General features: G+C 48.0%; 1 protein-coding gene across 3 annotated transcripts in view; it reads right to left on the reverse strand.

Moving 5' to 3' along the window:
- Positions 1-3,956: 3,956 nt before the first annotated feature.
- Positions 3,957-21,530, reverse strand: part of DCAF4 (DDB1 and CUL4 associated factor 4) — a 34,134-nt gene continuing 16,560 nt past the window's right edge. Inside the window, exons 2-14 of one of the 3 annotated variants that reach the window (XM_010855807.1) lie at positions 20,277-20,373; positions 18,039-18,136; positions 17,433-17,590; positions 16,639-16,721; positions 15,426-15,528; positions 13,256-13,399; positions 12,524-12,573; positions 8,707-8,786; positions 7,613-7,711; positions 7,402-7,499; positions 6,370-6,543; positions 5,903-6,017; positions 3,957-4,350 (exon numbers count right to left, since the gene is read on the reverse strand). In XM_010855807.1, coding sequence (XP_010854109.1) covers positions 4,157-4,350; positions 5,903-6,017; positions 6,370-6,543; positions 7,402-7,499; positions 7,613-7,711; positions 8,707-8,786; positions 12,524-12,573; positions 13,256-13,399; positions 15,426-15,528; positions 16,639-16,721; positions 17,433-17,590; positions 18,039-18,136; positions 20,277-20,365 — 1,485 coding nt within the window. In that variant the 5' untranslated portion in view covers positions 20,366-20,373 and the 3' untranslated portion in view covers positions 3,957-4,156. Of the gene's footprint in view, positions 4,351-5,902; positions 6,018-6,369; positions 6,544-7,401; positions 7,500-7,612; positions 7,712-8,706; positions 8,787-12,523; positions 12,574-13,255; positions 13,400-15,425; positions 15,529-16,638; positions 16,722-17,432; positions 17,591-18,038; positions 18,149-20,276; positions 20,374-21,530 lie in introns of all 3 variants that reach the window. The other 2 variants (XM_010855806.1, XM_010855805.1) reach the window with 2 other exon arrangements.

The following is a 21,530-nucleotide window of genomic DNA, read 5'->3' on the forward strand; positions in this document are numbered from 1 at the left end:
TTCCAGTCCAGCGTTTCTCATGATGTACTGTGCATAGAAGTTAAATAAGCAGGGTGACAATATACAGCCTTGATGTACTCCTTTTCCTATCTGGAACCAGTCTGTTGTTCCATGTCCAGTTCTAACTGTTGCTTCCTGACCTGCATACAAATTTCTCAAGAGGCAGGTCAGGTGGTCTGGTATTCCCATCTCTTTCAGAATTTTCCACAGTTTATTGTGATCCACACAGTCAAAGGCTTTGGCATAGTCAATAAAGCAGAAATAGATGTTTTTCTGGAACTCTCTTCCTTTTTCCATGATCCAGCAGGTGTTGGCAATTTGATCTCTGGTTCCTCTGCCTTTTCTAAAACCAGCTTGAACATCTGGAAGTTCACGGTTCACATATTGCTGAAGCCTGGCTTGGAGAATTTTGAGCATTACTTTACTAGTGTGTGAGATGAGTGCAATTGTGTGGTAGTTTGAGCATTCTTTGGCATTGCCTTTCTTTGAGATTGGAATGAAAACTGACCTTTTCCAGTCCTGTGGCCACTGCTGAGTTTTCCGAATTTGCTGGCATATTGAGTGCAGCACTTTCACAGCATCATCTTTCAGGATTTGAAATAACTCAACTGGAATTCCATTACCTCCACTAGCTTTGTTTATAGTGATGCTTTCTAAGGCCCACTTGACTTCACATTCCAGGATGTCTGGCTCTAGGTGGGTGATCACACCATTGTGATTATCTGGATCGTGAAGATCTTTTTTGTACAGTTCTTCTGTGTATTCTTGCCATCTCTTCTTAATATCTTCTGCTTCTGTTAGGTCCATACCATTTCTGTCCTTTATCGAGCCCATCTTTGCATGAAATGTTCCCTTGGTATCTCTAACTTTCTTGAAGAGATCTCTGTTTTTCCCATTCTATTGTTTTCCTCTAATTCTTTGCATTGATCGCAACAGTTAGACAATTACAGATGAAACAGATCGGAGGACAGCTTGCACAGATGCCCAGGTGAGGGTGAAACATGTCCCAAGAGAAGGGGCAACAGGCTAAGGTGTGTGTGTTCACATCTCAAGGCCATGTTTTATCCCGAGGCATAAGAAGCCATTGAGTGCAGGCATCTTTGGGGAAAGGTCATTCTCATGGCGGTGGCCTGAAGAGGCAGACGTCAAGGAGTGGGCCTGGAGGCATCTACCGTTGTAACATGAATGGAGAAATTTAGCCTGCAGTTGTTTTCAGAGACGGTTACAGGGAACATTTAGACCAGGACAGAGTGAGGGCTCACAGGTAAGAGGTAAGCAGGTGGTGCCCTTGTTGTGGGCACCGAGTGTTGACCGGTGGGCATTTCTGGTGACCAGTCTGTGCTACTGTTCTCATCCGTTAAGAAGGCCACGAGCAAGGAAACAGCAAAGGGTTTATCGGAGCCTGGTGCTGACGCCACCCTCTGTTCATTCTAGACCTTTCATTGGCACCCGGAGGATCAGGGCAAAAGGCCCTAACAGACCTGCAAGTGAAAAATGCCTCCAGAGTGTATGACAGACTTAGTCTTCGGGACACTCTTAACAAGCAGTGTGCCAAAATGCTTTATCAACTTTGCAGTGAAGTTTAACCACTTTTCATATCATCTAGAACAAATGTTAGGAGCAGTGACCACTAACCAAACATAAGAACAGATTGCTAAATTAAGAATTTTGATCATGTCCTCATCTCTTTTTTTTTTTTAAGCCTAAGGCAAACATACAACTAATTCTTTGACAACTGTATTTGCCTAGTAAGGAACCTGGGCTATGGGACAGTTGACAAGGCATTAGGAAGGTGTTTTGGAATGTGATGTGCTCAGTCATGTCCAACTCTTTGCGACCCCATGGACTGCAGCCCACCATGCTCCTCTCTGTCCATGGGATTTTCTAGGCAAGAATATTGGAGTGGGTTGCCATTTCCTCCTCCAGGGGATCTTCCTGACCCAGGGATTGAACCTCTGTCTCCTGGGTCTCTTGCATTGCAGGTATAACCACCAGCTACATCTCAGAGCTCATCAGGTACTTTTTTGAGTAGTCAGTTGTCTCCTGTCTCTGAGAGACAGTGTACTGTTCAAAAGTGGACTGAGTAGCCACAGCTTCTTTGCAGTACAGAATTGTGGCAAAAGCTCTGCACTAGAGGTGCAATACCAAAGATACTCTCTGTAGAAGGCAGATCTTCTTATGAACAAACTTGTGAGAACTTAGAACTTCTGGGGGTGAAAGTATGAGTGATATTAGGGTCACAGCTTAGCACTTATGCTTGTTTGTGCTCTTCGGGTGGGGGCATGTCACCAAAATCAATCCAAAAGATTCTGCTGTGATTGGTCAGCTGGACCTTTCAATCATAAGGCTATTTCCTGAGTCCTCCATGCAGGTCAGCATGCCAGGGCTGCAGAGATACAGGGGCGATGTCTAAATGATTGAACACCTAAGAATTCTGGTAATTGGCAAGCTTCTTGCCTTTGAGTGCCAGAGCCAGAAAAATTTATTTACTTGGTGATTAAATATGAAATGCTAGCATTGCCCCAAGCTGCCTTGTGATTTCTCCTTAGCACTAGCAGTGTGATACCCAAGTACTGTCAGCAACTAGGAGTGTGGAAAGTAGAGGACGTGGTCTCTTCTGGTACCAAGTGCGAGGTCTGTGATCTGTGGTCAATTTCTCTGCCCAGAAAAGGATGTTGATAATTTTTATATTATTACTACTGCCCTACCTCCTTTATGGGTTGTTTTAAGGGTCTAGTCAGGTTAAGATAGGGGAAAGTCATTTATAAAACCTAAAGCTCTGAAAACATTTATTATAACATACAGCTCATCTATGGGATGACCATTCTGATACTCTAATGAGTTTTGGATTTGTTTCTCTGTACATTAAGTTGTAGGAGGGTTCTGGCAGGACACAGATGTGTAACACTTAAGGGGATAACTGTAGAGTGTGTTAATTGGCGAAGCACATTGGACTAACAACAGAGAGATGCAATTACCAGCTGCAGGTCTGAAGGGACAAATGGAGAGAAGTTCCTGGAATCCAGAGAGCTGTGTTCCAGCAGAAGCTGTAGCCTGGGGTGGAGGGAAACAGCCACAGCTCTGCAAACCCCAAAAGGAGGGGAGCCAGAAACTAACACTCTCCCCTCAAGCTCCTGTCTGCTTTCCTGCTGTTATGTTCGATTGGCTGAACCCAACCCAGGCCAGGGAGCCTGCTGAAAGCTTTGCAGAAAAGCCACGAAAGCTGGCCTCAGTCTCCATCTTTTGTTCCCTCACCCAAGATCTGAGCAGGTGTTGCCGTAGCTGGTTTGATGCTACAGCAGCCAAGCATCACGAGGTTCTAAATCATGAACAGAAGTGACACACCATGTTGTGGTTCTTCATCTGGTAGAAAGACCCGCTCTTTATATTAACACTCTGTATAAACATCTCACAAACCACTTCTCTTGGATTACAAAAAGGCCAAGCCCGTTTTCTTTGAATTGGGGCCCTTGAATGGATGTTCAAGTCACCACGATAAATACAGGAGCTGCTGTATCTAACAGTCTGGAAGGTGCTTCAAGAAATGCACGCTAAGGCCTGCCTAGCATCTGAAAGGATCCACCTTTCCTTTGAAAGCCAATGAATGGTAATAAATGAGAATCTGAGAGATCTGACACTGGTGTTGAGTGAGTTTGAGAAGGCTAATTTAATGATGACCAACTCAGCCTTAAAAATCTTCTTCTAGAGACTCAGAGAAATGACTTTCCCTTCTTCTCACCTGGCTTTCTCAAGGATGTCTTTCTGGGACCCAGGCACTGACTACTAACAGTCTCATCAGGCTTCTTGAAAGGGCTTTTGCTGAAAAAAGCAGCTTTAGTTACTGTCTATCTTCAGCCTTTAGAAAATTATTTTTTGTTAAAAAAAGAGGGGAAGAGAGATCCTAAGGAATTCAACAAGAAATAGGCACCTTTTATGAAAAGGACTTTCAAGGCTCACAACTTAACCGAGATCACTTTACTGAAGTATCTCCACATAAAACATATCACCTCTTCCTCCGCAGCTGGATGGATGGTACATGTGCACACAGTCGACCCACTTAAAATGCCCTCACTGGAAACAGCAATTGTGGCAAAAATACGGCTACCTTAGCTCCCTTGAGTAACATTCACACCCCTCCAGGCCGCACCCTGCAGAGTTAGCTGTAGGAGAAGCAGTAAAGGTCCTGCCGGACAGCCATGAGCAGCCCTGGCGCTCCCCGGGCGCCCCCAAGACGAGAAGAGAAGGCCACGCTGGGGATGTCGGCCTTGGAGGTGGGGTATGGGGAAGGTATGGTTCTGAGTAGTTGGCCGTCGTGGAGGCTCCAGATTCTCGTGTAGCAGTCCTGGCCCACTAAGAGAGAGGGAAGACATGCTGCAGGTTAGTGAGAATGCACAGGACCAGGGCGGAGGGCAGGGGGTGGAAACTGTGGCCCTGGCTTCCACGATTCCTAAGGGCTAAAGGTGATTCCACAAGAGCCAAGCAAACTCACAACGGAAATTGTCTCTACAGATAAGATGTCCCTTTTGAAAATTAAAGTCACAGGTTGCCCTGGTGCTCCAGAATTGCGAGTTGCCGGTGTTCAAAGGGACAAGACGCAAAGGCTGGCTGTGACACCCTGGGTGGTTCATGGGGCATCTTGGCTATTGGGTGGCCCATTCTGTTTCTCTTGGTGACAAGGGCTGTTCAAGAGGGAGCCCAGCCCACCTGTTCTAGATGACATGCAGCTCATTTCCTTTTTATGAGATAGTAACCAGGACGATCTCTTTAATTTCATTACATCCCGGGGCAAACTGGGTGATAACTCTCTCCAAAACATTTTCTGCTTTAATGATTCAGTTCATAAGACTTTATAGTCTTCAGTATTCACAGGTCAGAGGAAAGAGATACCAGACACCACTGATTACAGCAGCCCGGACAGCCAGTATATGCTACTGGGGGAAAGGGCAGACCTCAGGCGTCACGGACTTCAGTGTGTGCTTCCGACCATCCGAGTTGACTCTATGACCTTGGGGGTGGGTCAGTTCGGGTCATGCAGTTCAAGGATTACTGCAGTCAGCCCACTCCCTACATCTGCTTCTCAACAAGGCTCGTATCTTTCCTATCATCCAGAACACAGAAACTCTTCTGCAGTGAAAACTTGTGGAAAATAGACTTAAGGAAGCTAACTGCTGGTGGTGTGGTAAGAGTAGTAAAAAATTCTAAGAAAGTTCTAGCGAAGTGATGCTTCTCAGCCACAAAAAATTTCACAGCAGATAGGTACTTTCTGTAGGAATATTTGAGATCTGTAGAAGATTTGAGATCTGTGAAGACTAAGAACATACACCTTAATGCCAAGGGCCTACTATTTCATTTGTGAAAGTGCTGAATAATTATATAATATAATCTGTGATCAACTTGTAACTCCTTTCAAGGGGGTTTGGTGCTCGAAAGCTCTGCTTCTATTCTACACATCATGGGATCACAGTGGTGGTGGTAAAGGGACCGGGCATTGGTTCCTTTACAATGACCTTCATCTCTGTTCTCAGCATCCTCTGGTAGAAGCATGAGTACAAAGAACAGGGGCTCAAGCTTTGCGACAGGACGGCCGCCCTGAATGCGGACCTGGTGAACAGACTTAACCCCCACACCCAGGTCTCCTAAGTTGCTGTGTTTTATTGCTCCTCACTGGCCTGTAACTGAAGTGATGTCTGCCCAGTGACATGGAGACAAAGGGCTATCCACATGCTGGGGGTTAAACTGTTGCTCACTGATGGCCAACTTTGCACCCCATCTTGACTCCCAGACCCCAAGTGTCCAAACCCCCCTTTATTCAGCTTGCCATAGAGTCATGTCTTCTCTGCTTTAGCTGCTGGGGGTCCTCAGGGTCAGGGTCAGTGGGATGGAACGCCTCGTCCCCAGCTACCTGCCACCATGATTCCTTCCTCCTCGTGCACGTGCAGGGGCAGGTGGGCATACTCGTTCACGTGCCCTTCGTACTGCCTGATGCACTTGGTGGTCCTCAGGTCCCACAGCTTGATCTGTGGGAAGAAGCACAGAGGCTGTCAGGAAGGGTCCATCCAGCATGTACTGGTGAGCCCCAGGCGTGAAAGCCAGCGGGGGCGAGGTGTCTCCACAGACCTCTTCAAGTGAGAAAATGTAAGGCGCCCGCTCTGAGTCTGAGAACCTATCAGAGGCACCAGGACAAGTGCCCCATCCCTTTAGACCAGATGGGGCTCCGAGTGGGCGGCAAAGCAGCTGCCCTGCACACCTGGCACCTCACCTGGTCTCCACATGCCTCTCCCCTGCCGCGGTCCGACACAGGAGCCTCTCCTGCCGAGCCCCTCCCCTGGCCCAGAGCAGCTCCGTAGCTGCAGTCAGCAGTACCCGTACCATTCCGGCCATGTCGGACGCCATCAGGCGCTGTTCTTCTTGGAGGATCTGCACAGAGGTCACTGCAGAGTCGTGGAACAGGCGGGTGGCCTTCCAGCCCTTGCCCTGATTTTGACAACGCAGATCAATGGCAAAGATTTCGCCAGAACGACAGCCGTTAAACAGCAAAGGAGCCTGTGGAGAGAAGGACTGTTTGGTACCTCCCTCCACGTCTGCGAAGAGTGAGTCCCCCAGAACACACCCCCCGTCTCCCTTCTCTGGATCAGAGGGATGGGTAGAGGCAGGCTGGTTAGGGTTCGAGCTTCAGCGGAGACGGAAGGGTTTCTTATCAAAGGTCAAGAACTGGACATCACGTGTCCCTCCAGTGTCCTCCCCGCTGGCTGCGACAGGCCCTTAAGGCCTCACCCTGAACCCCTCCCCTCCCGTGAAGTGAGGGTGTCCCATCCCCGCCCAGGTTATGAGTGAGAAAGTAGGTGATGAGAGTGGAGTAAAACAGACTAGAAATCCAGGGAAGACACGGGTCCCAAATAGAGTGGGAAGATGGCTGAAGAAACCAGAATGATGAGTTCTGTGCTTATTGCCAAAAGCAGGTCAGCACATCTCTTCCACCCTTTGAAAGAAAGGTGGCATTTTCTATAGGTCGAGTCTTTGAAATGTAGTAAGGACCAGAATTTTAATTTTTAAATTTATCAAATGGGTAGCTTGCCAACTGCATATAAAACTGTTACAAACTGGGACATAATTTATACATTAAAATTTTTTTACTGTCCTGCTGGCTAATCTAAGTACTCAAGAACTAACACTTCATTGAAACTTTAGGAAGTTGCTGAAAGCCAGCTGAGCCAGGCCTTTCTAGATCGGCCAAATTTCATTCAGCACTGACTTATTCACCCATGAATCACTTCGGATGCCCTCTTTTTCCCTGTATATGAGAGAGGAGGACTAGATTTCACACAAGGGAATCCCATTCCAGCCCAGCACAAGGTCGCCTCTTGGGAAACTCTGAGTTAGGCCCTCCCCAGTGCAACCAACCGTGACAGCAAACTGCTGGGTCAAGACGTCACTGCTGGTCCCAAACGACTGCCGGTGTCCCGTCACCACGCTGGTCACCAGGACTCGCCGAGACAAGCCTGAGAGAGACGGAGACAGGGCGGACAATGTCCCTCTCGGTCCGGGGAGAGGAACTGTGGACTGGTGTTTCAGGTCTGTGCCCTCTCTCACTCTGGGCAGCTGGGTGGCTCACCTGTACTAAAGCAGTTGTTTGCCTGGATGTTCAGGGACCACGCGCAGGACCAGGCCCCGGGGATCCGGAAACTGCAGAGCATGCCAGGCCGGTCTCCTGCTGAGGAAACAGTGTTTCAAGTCCAGCTGTGTGATCTTAAGCAAACTTTCTGTTCATTTTTTAAAATTGATAAAACATACATTAAGGGCACAAATCATACTATACTCCTTAATGAGTTCTCTCAAAGTAAGTAGAGCTTTGTAACCACCACCCAGGTTACTAGAACATTCTAGTACCCTGATACTCTTCATGTTTCTTCCCAATTACTACCCTCCTCACTCCTCCCTAAAGGAAACCAATATCCTGACTTCTAAGAGCATCTCTTGGTTTTGTAAGGCAAATTCTGAACCTCTTTTTGCCTCAGTTTCCTCATCTGTAAAATGATGATACTATATCCTCCTGCTTCACAAACTGGCTGTATGATGAAACGCTAGGCACAAGGCTAAGTGTGCATTAAATCACTTAATCTTCCATGTAACCCGAGGGGGCAGATATTTACTTTCCAGAGGTTAAGCAATCTCTTCAAGATGGTTAGGGGCAGAGCTGGGATTCATGTCAGGTCTACCTGAGAGGCCTGATCCTTGTCTCTGAACCTAATTCTCTGAAACTGAAAACTTCATATCCAGAATGCTGCCAGGCCGTCAGACTGCCTTCAGCCATACAGAATCTAAGTATCCCTGACAGCACCTTCCATACAGTAGGAGCTTAACAGATGCTCTCTTGGTGATCTGTATATAGGCAGCCTAAATAAATATTTTCATCTCCTATACTGGTTACACATGCTTTTAACTGTTCTGGCTGCTGAAAAGACCCAAAAGGAGGGGATAAGTGAAGATGTACACGCTTCCAGTACAAATCCTGGGTGGGGTTTAGGGAATCCTCCCAGGTGCTCTGCAGACTGTCCCCATCCTGCGAGCTCCCACTTGGACTCACCAGCCTGTGGTCCCCACCCGTCTTGTCCAAGCCATCACCACAGAGCTTATGCTGCTGCTGGCTGCAGCTCCTGGGAGGCAGAGGACAAAGATGTCCCCCAGCACCTCCTTATCCATCAGTACCTGCATGATTACTGACAAACAGCGACGTGGGGAGCAGGGTGGCACAGCCCGGAGTCTCTGCAATTCCCATGAGGCACAGCCTGGAAGAGCTGTTAAGGACAGTCAAGAACGAGTCTCCTCCAGGAGGAGAATGGGCATCAGCACTCTCCAAAAAAATCATCCACATTTAACAGGCTCCATGTTCCATATTTAGTTTTGGATATTTTAAAAGGAAAAAAATGTCACAGATACATTTAAAGGCCCCTTTTTAACTCCCCCCACATAGAATTGCGACTCTAAAACAAGTCTGAGTTCTAGGCCTTAATATTTCTACTACACAGTATTTGTCCTTAAGCAATGTAAAGAAGCATTTGATTTTAAAATACATGTAAATGGCGTCACACACAATCTTCTACAACTGTTCAACGTACATTGTCTCCGAGACGTAACTGTGGTAGTGTTTGTAGCTCTGGTTCAACCACTTGCACCACAGAGCACCCCTTTGTATGAACAGACCACAGTTTATTTATCTGGGATCCTGCTGCTGAAGTGGGTTTTGCCCCCGCCCGCATCCTTTTTTCCTCTCTTCTTGTCCTTCTGTCTTCCACTCCCATGTATGGGAAGCTTCTCTTAAGAGTTTCTTACACCTGTGATAAGGATTTCACTTTACACTACAGTGTGCCATATACACACAAACATTTGAAACAGGAGTTCCGTAAAACAGTCACCCTTACTAAATAGGAAACCGGCATCTTCTAGCAGTTTTCCCCATTCTCCTCCTACACCAAAACTTGGCTCTATCAGACCTTAAAAACTGTGTTTATCTGAATGGGTATAAATTACCTTTCAATTCGCACTTCTCTGGCTACATCTGATAGTCATCAGGCTTCCCTTCCTTTGAGCTGTCACTTTATGTCCTTTGCCTGCTTTTCTACTGGACCGTCTTCTGATGTGGTTCCTTTCCCTTCAGAGTTTCAATAGAAACCTGTGTTTATTCCCTACTTCCTCGCCTTTTACTCTTCAACCCACTGAAATCCAGGTCAGACCTTCATCTTTTCAGTGAGATGTTCTCCACCAAGGTCTCCAGTGAGGTCTTAATACCTAAACCCGATGAATGCCTTCCGGTCCTGCCCTGAGCCATGCAGCAGTTTCTAATGGCACACTCCTTGGCTCCGTAAGCACTCCCCTGGCGTTCCATCCTTGGACCTTCTATCGCTAAGACACCCCAGCCTAGGCTCTAAAGCCTCGTAAACTCGTGTCTCTCCTCCACTCCTGCTCATCAGTTCACTCTCTTGCCACTACTCTGGGTCCTGCAGCAGCCTTCCACCCAAGGTCTCATCCTCACCAGTCAACCACCCTCACTGCCATTTGAGAAGTGAATCCATGACGACTGTTCTCCAGGGGCATCCCACAGCCCTGAGGATGTGGTTTTGCAAGGTCCTACCTAGCCAAAAACATCATGGCTACCAAGCCACTTACTGCTGTCCAATGTGCCAAGCTCGCTTCTCACTCTTCCTTCTAATGGGCGCTCTGTCCCCTCCTTCCCATGTGGGGATCACCTCCAGAAAGGCCACCCAATTCCTGTACTCTACAACTGCCCCATGGCCATCACTGCAGACTTGATCACCTGTTGAGGTGCCTAGTTCCTACCTTCCACAGGGGTTGCAGATGCTCAATAAATGATGGAATGAATATACACACTTCATCGAAAAATGCACATCTGCGCCAAGCAGGCAATAGTCTTGACCACCTGCATGTGTGGCGTGTGGGTATCATGTTGCCTTGGGTGGTAAGCCTCATGTTGAGTATCTCTAGTACACAGGCTGTCGAAATTATACATGAGAACCCTGATCTGGGCAGCTCAGTACTTTCTTAAATACATTTCTTTTCCTTTTAGGTTTGTAGGGCAAGGATGGGAGAAAGTCCTTACCCATGTTATTATGGCTGAAACCCAGGTTACACTCAAACTCTGCACAGTACTTGCAAGGGCCAGTATCAAAGATTTAATCCTTTAATAGGCCACAGGTCAATGAAGAAACTAGTTAAGTGTAGAAAAAATTCAGTTGACCCTTCCGCCATTCCAGAGAAGAGAGCAGATGGCTGGTCTGAACCAGGTGTCATTTTTCTAAAGGGAGAAAGTTCAAGACCTTCAGTAAAAGCAGCAGGCGTGTAAAAGCCTGATTACCTGAAATGACCACCAGAGGGCAAGCTGCTGATCAAAGAGCAATAGACCCCAGTTATTAAACCCCACTACAGGCGTGCTTTGTTTTATAATGCTTTGCTTTACTGCTCTTTGCAGATAGTGGACTTTTTTATATATTTTTAAAACAAATTGAGAATCCGTAACAACCTGACGTTGAGCAAGTCCACTACTGTTGCTATTTCCCCGACGGCATTTGTTCATTTTGTGTTTTTCTGTCACATTTTGGTAATTCTCACAACATTTCAGAATTTTTCGTTACTATTTTACGTTATAGTAATCTGTGATCAATGATCTTTGATGTCTATTGCAAAAAGATTGACTTGTCATCAACAAGTCAAACTCAGATGATGATTAGCACTTTTAACAACAGTATTTCTAAGATAAGGTGTGTACGTTGTTGCTCAAATATAACGCTGCTGCACACTTACCAGGATAGTGTAAACAACTTTTATATGTACTGGGAAACCAAAAAATTCATGTGACTTGCTTTATTACGATATTCTTTTCGTTGCAGTGGTCTGGAACTGAACCTACACTCTCTCTGAGGTAGGCCTATAAATGAATTTTATCCTCACAAAGAGAAGCATGGAAAAATGCCATATTGTCTGAAGATCAGAAATGGGAGTGAGGTTCTTGTTTTGCCTTTTTAAAGGCTTGATCTCTTCTGCCCTCTGGTTAAGATCAAGACAGTAACAGGTGGTCCTATCACTACACAAACCCCACCAAACGAAAGCCACCTAAAACTTTCTACTTACAGAACACACACAGTTTGTCTTACATAAAATTTATAATCAGATCCTAATAAAACCCTTTGAAACAGAGTGTTGTGGAACAAATAAAAAAAAAACAAACCCCGCAAACCAAACTAACAGATTCCAATTGAGGCATCATTTGTTGAGGACCCATGACATGGCCAAGCACTGTGCTGATTGTACTCACAGATGTTAACCAGTTAACCTGAGGACAGCTCTAAGTCAGGTAAAACAAGTGGTCACACAGTTTCAAGAGCTCATTTGTTATGGAAGTAAACCACAAGACTCATTAGCACGTGGCTTCGACTTTGGGTCCTTCTCTCCATGAAGGACACAATGGACAGCTGACCTCTGCACCATCAAGAGCCCCAGGGAGCCCAGCTGCCCTGACTGGGCACTGTGTGCCCCTACAATCTGGGAAGGGAAGATGGAGACGAGAATGAAGAGTGCTCTGAAGAAGGCCTAGGGCCCACAGCCCCAGTGCACGTCCAGGGATACCCTTTCTGCTGTGCCCTCAGCCTCCCCGCCCTGCCTGCAAGGTTCCCCTTCCCTCTGTCTCAGGAGGACCTGGGGTCCCTTTTCATGGCTTTACTGTTCCTTTGCGCTTGGTTCCTCTGCTAAAGCACTGACTCTCGAGCCCAGGACTCTGTCTGATACGTGGTGCCATCAGCAGTTTCAGCACTTCAACTACTTCTCTGTGCTCATGGGGATCCCTGTTTTCTAGCGGATGCACCACTCTTTCCTTCAGGGGAGACATGCCTGCAGAATGGCCCAGACCTCTGGACACTAAGACACCGAGACACAGTCTCACAAACCCCACAGGTGCCCAGGTCTACACCAGTGTGCAGCCCGCCCACCAAACCTCTTCAATGCCCAAAGATACAGAACGTGGGAATCCAGGTGATTCAGTGAGGCCCAGCACATGGCGTTCACCTGGTGAGGAAAGACAAGATGGGAAGACTGGTCTGACTGCCAACTTAGAATCAGACGCTTTCTTACAGAACACAGACACATGACTGCTTTCTTCAGGTCTCACTCCTTGAATAGGGGCTGGAACGAGCTTCTGAGGACAAGGAAGCTCCCTGCCCACTGCGTAGAACCTTGAGGGCAAGGGGAGGAAGCAACTCCTGGGCTGGGGTCCTTCATCATCAGCATGGGGGCCTCATAATGAGGCATCTGGTATCGCGTCCAGGGAGGGGATGGATTCTCTGCAACGGATCTCACTTAACCCAGAAACCATTTTCAAGCTGTGTCTGTCTTGTGGCCCAGGTCTCAACCGAAGAGGAAATCACAGCTTCTTACAGATGCCATCACCCCAAATCAATGTAAAGGCTGCCCGCTAGTCAGCAAGCAAGGCTCTTTACATTTATGTAAATTTCAGTGCTGGCTAGACTGGCTGGGAGATGGAACACAGGATGATGCAGTGGGAGGACCCTCTGCCCACCGCGGCGCACCTCCCAGGAGCTAAAACACAACGTTTTCCCTTGTGAAAATGAGGTAATGGAGCCCTGCCTCCTTCACCAAGCTCTCCTCTCCTCTGAGTGTGACCAACTACCACAGTGCCCTGGATCCAAAGGCAAAGCGGCTGCCAAGGCTATAGCGCAGGGCAGCATACCTTCCGGTTGGTGAAATAGAGGTTTTCGTGCATGTGCACCCTGAACGTGGGGGTCTTCAGGCCGTGCAGGCTGATGATGCCGTACTTTGAGCCCCCGACTTTGACATCGTTCACACTGAAGAGCCGGTCACTGTTGGTATCCGCCTGGAGAGGGGAGGTGGACTGTGGGTGACTGCCCAGGCTGAGCCAGGTGGGCTGCCTAAGACCAACTGCCCAGTCCCCACGTTCTCTGTGCATTCCCGCCAGGTGAGGGCCCCTGTCCATGAGGGAATGTGGAGTGACCTGACTTGCCCCTACGTGGTGTAGCCATCACCGGGCAAAGCTAACAGATATCTAGTCTCACAACTCAGAGGCAAAAACGGCAGTGAGGGGCACGGCCAGCAAGTCTGACTTCACTCAACTGGGTGTGGGAGAGTCCTAACGTCCACCCAGAGGACTGCTCAGATGAGCCTCATGGTGGCACAGCACGTGGCCATCATGCAGGCCACACAGCAATGTGGGAAATGCTAGTTATAACTGGCAAGGGCTAAAAGATTCCTATTACACAGCTACTGTGATTACCGCCGCAGGAGACCCCAGTTCGATTCCTGGGTCAGGAAGATCTGCTAGAGAAGGGAAAGGCTACCCCCTCCAGTATTCTCAGGCTTCCCCTGTGGCTCAGCTGGTAAAGAATCCGCCTGAAATGTGGGAGATCTGGGTTTGATCCTTAAGTTGGGAAGATCCCCTGGAGAAGGGAAAGGCTACCCACTCCAGTGTTGTGGCCTGGAGAATGCCATGGACTGTACAGTCCATGGGGTGGCAAAGAGTCGGACATGACTGAGCGGCTTTCACTTCACTATGATTACCACCAAGTAAAAAAAGGCACTGCGTGGGGAGAAAAATTGTAATAAAAAGATGGCACTGGGATGTGGGCTATTTTTAAGCTTTTCTTTTCTCATTTAAAAGATGTGGTTAATTATTTCAAAGCAATACCTTTATATGTGTGTTTTTAATATATATGTATAAATATACACATATACACACTGGTTTGGATGCTGGTGAAAACACACTCCCTTTGCGAGTTCACTCGGCAAGAACAAGTATGTTCCTGAAGAATCATTTCCATGGCTAGCGTCAGATTGAGCACCTGATCCCTGGGTGACAAACTGCCCTTCCCACCCCTCTGGTCACACCCGCCATCCAGGCGGGGAGGGACCTGCAGGCACCAGCACCGCAGTGTGAGGACCGAGGGCCCAGGCCGTGCTAAAGCGGCAGGCGCACAGTGACCTCTACTGTCCCCGCCCGGTCTACTGGAGGGAAGGGGCTCCGGAGGGGAACCCACCACCAGAAAGGATTCTGCTCAACTGAGGTCAAACTGTAGCCCAAACACAGGAGAGAATGTGAGTCCTGGCCCCCAACACACCTTACGCAGAAGGGTTCTGCTGCCGAGGTCTCCTGGGGCCGGACCTCAATGGTCAATTCCATCGCCTCAGCCTCCCATCCTACCAGTAGACCACTGAGGTTCTCTCACTCTCCTTGACTGGCCCTCTGCCTCCAGGAAGGCCTCCAGGGGTTGCCAGTCTAGCTCAGTGGTCTGACTCCTTCCGTCTGTGGTGGACACTCTGATCCTCTGCCAGCATTTCTCTGGCCCCTGGCTTCTGGTTTGGGTCTAACCAGAAGTGGGAACTTTCTGTTCCCCAGAAATGATGCAATGGATGAGGAAACGGAGGTGTGCTGGATGAGCAGGCCCTGCTAATGAAGTCAGGGACAAAGCAAGAGACGAATACGCCATTGCTTCTGAAGGACGCTGGAACTTCAGGTTTGGCCACCAAACCCTGTCCAGCACGGAAAGGACTAGAGGCCCCTGGTCCACTGTGTGCTTTCTCACCTGTGTACACAACATACCCAGTGGAAAGTTACTTAGTGATGGTTCTCCGTTGGCATGTGCGGACTGTGGCTTTAATGAATGTCAAGTGACACAGCTGTAGTGGGGCTGACAACGGTCACAGCACAGCCTGTCTCGCCAGCTTGGCATCTGCCGCTGGTAGCTGCTTGTTAGAACCGTAATACCTGATTTCAAGGCTAGAGGCTTCTATGCGGTCAGGCTTGATGGAAAGCAAAGCGAAGCCACAAATGGCCCAGGGGACGGCCACTACACCCCGGCACCCGCGGACGGCTCCCTTGCACTCACCATTATCAGGTTAAACTGGTCACTTGCCAAAGCGGAGGGATCCGAGCTCTGAATTTGGACCTTTTTCCTCTGCATGCAGCTCACTCGCAGCTCGTGGGCTAAACTGCAGAGGAGAAGGAGAGCAGCATGGGAGGGTGGACGCCGCACGTAGGTATCCATGAAGACGACGCAGGGCTTCTGCTCTGTCCCCCACCCAGAAGACCATCTTTGTGGGTCAGTTCTCTCTCTGTGTTAAATCTCAGCAGTGGAGCTGAACAAGGCTCCAAGGAAGCTCGATTTAAGAATCTTAGGAAAACGACAGCAAAGAAATGGCTGGCTCACTCATGGTGTCAAAGAAGGGCACACTAGAAAGATTGGTTTTGGATCATCTAGCGCAACTCTTTCTCTTGGGATGAAGAGCGTGTGACCGAACGGAACAACCTGTGGCAGGGCACACAGTTCCCGTGCAGCCGCCCATCCGACTGGCTCCTTTCCTCTTCACCAAGGACTGAGCATGTCTTCAGGTGAAGAACTAGACCTTTAACTCTTTTCCCACCTGCCCTGGCTGACACTGTCTGTAGGGCCGGCCTTCCGGGGAGGGGCCTCCCCAAGGGAGCCACCCCCTACTCATGTTGTTCTTCCCGGCCCAGCTGTAACAGGAAGCAGAACGCAGGGGCTAGGAGCTCAGACTTGGGGGTCAGATGGATGGTCGGTCCCCTTTCTACTTTTACCCTGAACAAATCATTCCACTCTGAGTCTCAGTCTCTTCGTTTGGAAGCTGGGGGAAGGGTCAACCTACCTCACAGGTCTTTAGTTAGAACTGTAGACATCACAAGTGTTTGAAATTTAGTACATACCCATTTAACGTGCCATTTTTGCTGACAACTCGTTAGAAGGAGAAAAGGAGGCAGAAGTCTGATGGAATGAAGTTAAAGGACCTTCTACTTAACTAGAAACAAACTACAGGTAACGAAGAGGAAACACCTTGAGAAATTCCTGCCCAGTTTCTCTGCCTGGATGCATTCCCCGCTCTCCCTGGCTCTAGAGGGGAGGTGATGCTCCCAGCGCTGACTTCAGCAGCGGAAGGCAGGCTGTGGGCTGAAGCGCCTCCTCTGTGAAGGTTCCTCAAAGAGCAGCTAAGCACGCTATGCCCACTTAATTCTTGGACCATGGAAATAAAAAAATACGAAAAGAACACTGATGAAGAAAACATAACCACGAGGCATTATCTTACCGGCAGTAACTGGTGGCGTTGAGAAAACCCAGCTTGCTTTTCTGGAGTAAGGAAGATGCATTAAATCCCAACCTGGCTATTTTCTAAATTAAAGAGAGAAAGATGCGATGAAGTTTTCTGTTATTGTATAATGGATTCTGTTTTTAGGATGTGATGAAGAAACAGGTACTAAGTTGACAGAAATTACATGCATAAAAATCTGATCCTCTCCTGTGCTAGTCTCCTCTCCTTGGAAAGAGAAAAAGCCTATCACAAGAAAGTATGTGAGAGCTACAAAGTCTGCTCGGCACCCCTCTCTCCAAGGGCCCTGTCAACTTAAACCTGCGATGAGGCCGCTGAGCTAGTGAGTGCAGGAATGGCCTGGCCACTCGGGTCTGCATCGTGCTTTCCATTTGAGCTACCATGACGGTGGGGCCTGGATTTTCCACTCCACTACTCCTGTGATCACTGAGATATCCTGGCGTCTCATTCCCAGAAGGAGACCCTCCTATACAAACCACATGTTCTGGTTTTCCATTGAAAAGATACAGTCACAGAGGCTGTATCAGGTTGCTAACCAAGAACCCAGGGGAGGAACAGAGTGTCAGGATTACTGATGAAACCCAGCGAATGAGAAAAGGTGGTGGTGGTGGGAGGAGTATCTTGCCGGTTCCTATTCTCTTCATCAGGTCCCCTTCAGGGAAGTGTGCTACGCCGAGTCTTATGGGGGGTGTTTCACTGCCGCCTCCTTGTGGCAGTGGGTGGACGCTGGCAGGAGTGGCGGGGACGGGCAGCCCCTGGGGTGCGGCACCTACCTTTCCCTGCTGCTCCTCTTCCTCTAGCAGCCTCAGCCTCTTGCGCTCCATTTCCTTCTGCCGGATACTCTCCTTTGTGAGCGGGTTGCAGTTGTTATGGCCAGGCAGCAAGCGGAAGTAGCGCTTCTTTTCAGGATCAAAGTAATAACCTGGTAGATCTTACATCAAAAGAGATCTTACATCAAAAGAAATAAAATTCAACTTAAAACTCCATGAACTTAGCCACCCAACGGAGAGCCCAGGGGCCTGTCCACCACCCCTCCCGTTGCCGGTCCTTCCCGAGGGACAGCAGGTGGACGAGCATTGCCAGTCTCCACCCTGGGCCCGAGTTCAGCCCTGCAGGGAGCCGTTTGCCTCAGGATCTCGGTTCTTAACACACTCGGCTCCTCCCATGAGTGTTTCAACTTGCTCCCAGGATTTCCTCTGAGTCAGGAATGGGCTAATGACACACCTAGAGTGTACCACACACAAGTGAAGACACACGGGGCTGAGGAGAAGGACAGCCAGAACAGACAGAACCAGATGACAAGGGATGACTAGGTTTCATCTAGTCATCTTTCCCCGCAGGCAGGCCCCAGAGGAGCCCTGTCCGGCAGGCGGCCTTACCTGGCACAGAAGAGCTGCCAGCTGTGCTGGAGGTCGAGGGGGCCTCACCATGGCCATCGCTGGAACCCTGCGGGCTCTGCTGTGCCCCTGCGTCCTTCCTGCAAGAGTAACTTGCGGCCAGTGAGTCCCAGTCATTCTCTGACCGTGGGGTCCTGCAGTTCCACAGCCTTCACATTCCCAACCCTTGATTACTTGGGAGGCACTAACCCTTCTCTTCCTTGGAAGCAGTTTACCTACTGCTAATATTCCAAAGTCAGGGCAAGGTTTTGGCTTTTCACCCTTTACAGGATGCAGGTCACAGTACTTCCCCTTTTGTATCTCCTCCTTTGAGCATTTTCTGAGGTCTCTTGGAATTTTCCAGATGAAAATGAGAACAGAACTCTTGGCCAATAAGAATTTTACCAGCTGGGCTCATCTGTCAGCTCAAGAGTAGCTACAAGGCCAGGTGAATTCAAGTCTTTACTGGATTCAGCAGTACAAAGAATTTACATTTTACTTGGCTACCCAAGCCTACGGTTGGAGAAACTGGGGTTCGGGCACAGAGGTGATTTCCTCAACAACACTGGGACAGACCCATGGTTTAAAGACTCATTCTGCAAAGGTACAAGCAGCTCCTGTGGCAATTATAGGCTGAAGGATATAATGATAGAACAAAAGACCTAATTTTAGAATTCTGATAAAGTCCAAAATTATGAACTTTCCCTACCCTAGCCTATAACACTGAAAGGAATACAAACTGCAAAAAAAGCGTAAAAAAAAAAAATCAAATAACTTTCTTTTTGCCCAGAAATACAATACAGTTTCAGAGAATATTATTTATTCTCCCTTTTTATGGCCCAGAGCTTCCCGAGGCAGTTCATCTGTTATCAGCAGCAAGAGAGAGAGGGATTAAGTGTCATGACAGATGTCTACATTTCTAGTCCAAGGACTGCTGTTCCCTTCTTTCCATGTGGAGTGCAGAGGATTGCTGTCCTGCATGTTTCCACACGACTCTGCCAGGCTGAGTCAAGGTACTCTTCTTACACAGACCACATTCTGGTGCATGTTGTGCTCTTGGGGGAAGGCCTGGGGCCCATGGTTCTCCTTATACAACGTATCAGCACTGGGTACTATCCTGATCTTTCTACAACACGGGTCAAGTTTGGGATTTCAGCTCAGAGTCCCTATTAGCTTGAACCAGGTGAGGCCTGCCCATACAGGAGGCCTGCTCAGAGCCAGGGATCCTCATGGGGCTTTGCATACACTACTGTGACCCTCGCAAGAGAAGCACTGTATACGAAGAGTGACTCAGGGTGGCCAAGTAGCTTGCCCGATTTCACACGGGAAAAACGCAGAGCGTCAAACCCAGATATCCTAACACCCTTGTTCCTTCCACACAAATGTGATGCCTTTTTAAAACTTAAATTTTATGGTTTTTTTTTACTCTTTGAGTTAATCTATTCTAGAGAAGCATACTGGCATTCGACAGCTTCTGATTCTATAATTAGAAATTTGTCCATTTTAAAAGGAGATCTGGAGAGTGGAAGAGTTCTGAAATTGGCATATAGGTCTCCTTTGGTGAGGAATGGGCTGTAGAGACCTCCTAGGGCCAGAAGTCAGGTCAGCAGCCCTGAACTGTGAGGAGGTATCCTCTCCTGGGGTGGGGTGGGGTGAATCATGTCCTGAGACTAGACTGTTTGTACTTCATTCATGCAGAAAAACAAGTGTGGAAAATGTTTATTATAGGGATTCCACCTAAGTTTACGCTGTTTTATTTTCTAAGCTGGGTGGTAGGTACATGATATTCACTGTATTATTCTTTATACCTTTCTGTATTCATTAAATATTAGCTATTATATATTACATAGCCTTCCTTGGGATTTAGGCTGAATTAATGAAATTAGGTTTCTAGAAAGCTATTTTCAAGGCTGAAAAAAAAGAGAGAGAGAGAGAAAAAAGGTTCAAAAAATAGAGAAACAGCTCCTCAGTTATACCAGACAGTGTTTAAGCCTGTGGCTAGGGCTCTGGCCACAGGTCATGGTCACACGGAAGAGGAAGATGAGTGTGGCCATCTCCTCACTACTCAAAGTGTGGCGGATGGGCTGGTCCTCGGCAGAGACACCCCCGTGGGAGCGTGGGAGACGCGTAGACTAGTCAGCCCCCCTCAGATGCTGCACTTGGTCGAGACCCTTAGGGAGTTATGTGCGTGTGAGCGTGCTGGCCATGCTGGGAAGACACTGGGCGACCGACAGCACTTGCCTCTCGTTAGAGCCATGTGGTCTGAACCAAGCGTTGTGTCGGTGGCCCCTTCTCCTGTGCCTTCTACTCTTCCAGCTGCTTTGATGCATTTCAGCTCCTAAAAGACAGAAAGAAGAAACAAAAAGAAATTACATGCAAACGCACGTGCGCACATCTTTCTCTTCTGTTTGCTTTTGACAGTTCAGTTCCTTCACGTACAGAACTGGGAAAGCCGTCACTAAGCCTTACCTAGAGAAGGCCTGCCACGAGGTGGACGCACGGATAAAACCCAGAGCCCGTAGCCACTGTCTGCCTGCAGCCTCTTACCTCACGACAGACACCTGGCCTGCCAATCCGCCAGCCTCCACTCCCCGGGTCACTGTGTGACGTGTGGACAGACTCTCACAATTACTTTTCGACTGAGGTCTGAGCCTGCCTTGAGAACCTTCTTCAGCTAGTCTTTTCCCTACCAGATTAACACCAGAGCTATATAATAATTATTCTTTCAATCCACACACACCCCTGATTCATACAGAACAGTTAATAGTGAATACTTTCTCTTCCTCAGTATCGAGCAGGAAAAACTGTGAACAAATTAAACAGGGCCAGTGCCTGTGACGTCTCGATGTGCTTTAGAGACTGTTTTAGCTTCCTGAAGTACATTAACTAAAGGCAAGGGTGTGCCTTTGTTGAAATGACGACACTGATGTTGCCATAACTATTTCAAGTGGCTTTTACAAATCTTACCTTGTATAGCCTGAATTTATCACTTAGTTGTCAAAATGTCACAAGTTTTAACATTGGGAATCACACTAGGAATTCTTAAGAGACTGAACTGTAGTATGGAGGCCAGTTGCTGCGAGATTCATGCTTTCCCAACACCTGGTTGGGATTCCTTTCCCACTCACTGGAGACACCGTGACATCCGACTGAATGTACTTTATAAACGTAATTAAATGCCATGACAAAAATTGGAAAAATATTTCTAGGGCTGAAATACAACCAAAGAACAGATTAGAAAACCTACCTGCCTTTGTACAGGAGACAGGAATCAAGACCATTCCCATGGAACAGAAATGCAAAGAAGCAAAATGGCTGTCTGAGGAGGCCTTACAAATAGCTGTGAAAAGAAGAGAAGTGAAAAGCAAAGGAGAAAAGGAAAGATATACCCATTTGAATGCATAGTTCCAAAGAATAGCAAGGAGAGATAAGAAAGCCTTCCTCAGTGATCAATGCAAAGAAATAGAGGAAAACAATAGAATGGGAAAGACTAGA

The sequence above is a fragment of the Bison bison genome, unplaced genomic scaffold (genome assembly GCF_000754665.1).
Source record: "Bison bison bison isolate TAMUID 2011002044 unplaced genomic scaffold, Bison_UMD1.0 scf7180017864368, whole genome shotgun sequence".
Taxonomy (NCBI): Eukaryota; Metazoa; Chordata; class Mammalia; order Artiodactyla; family Bovidae; genus Bison; species Bison bison.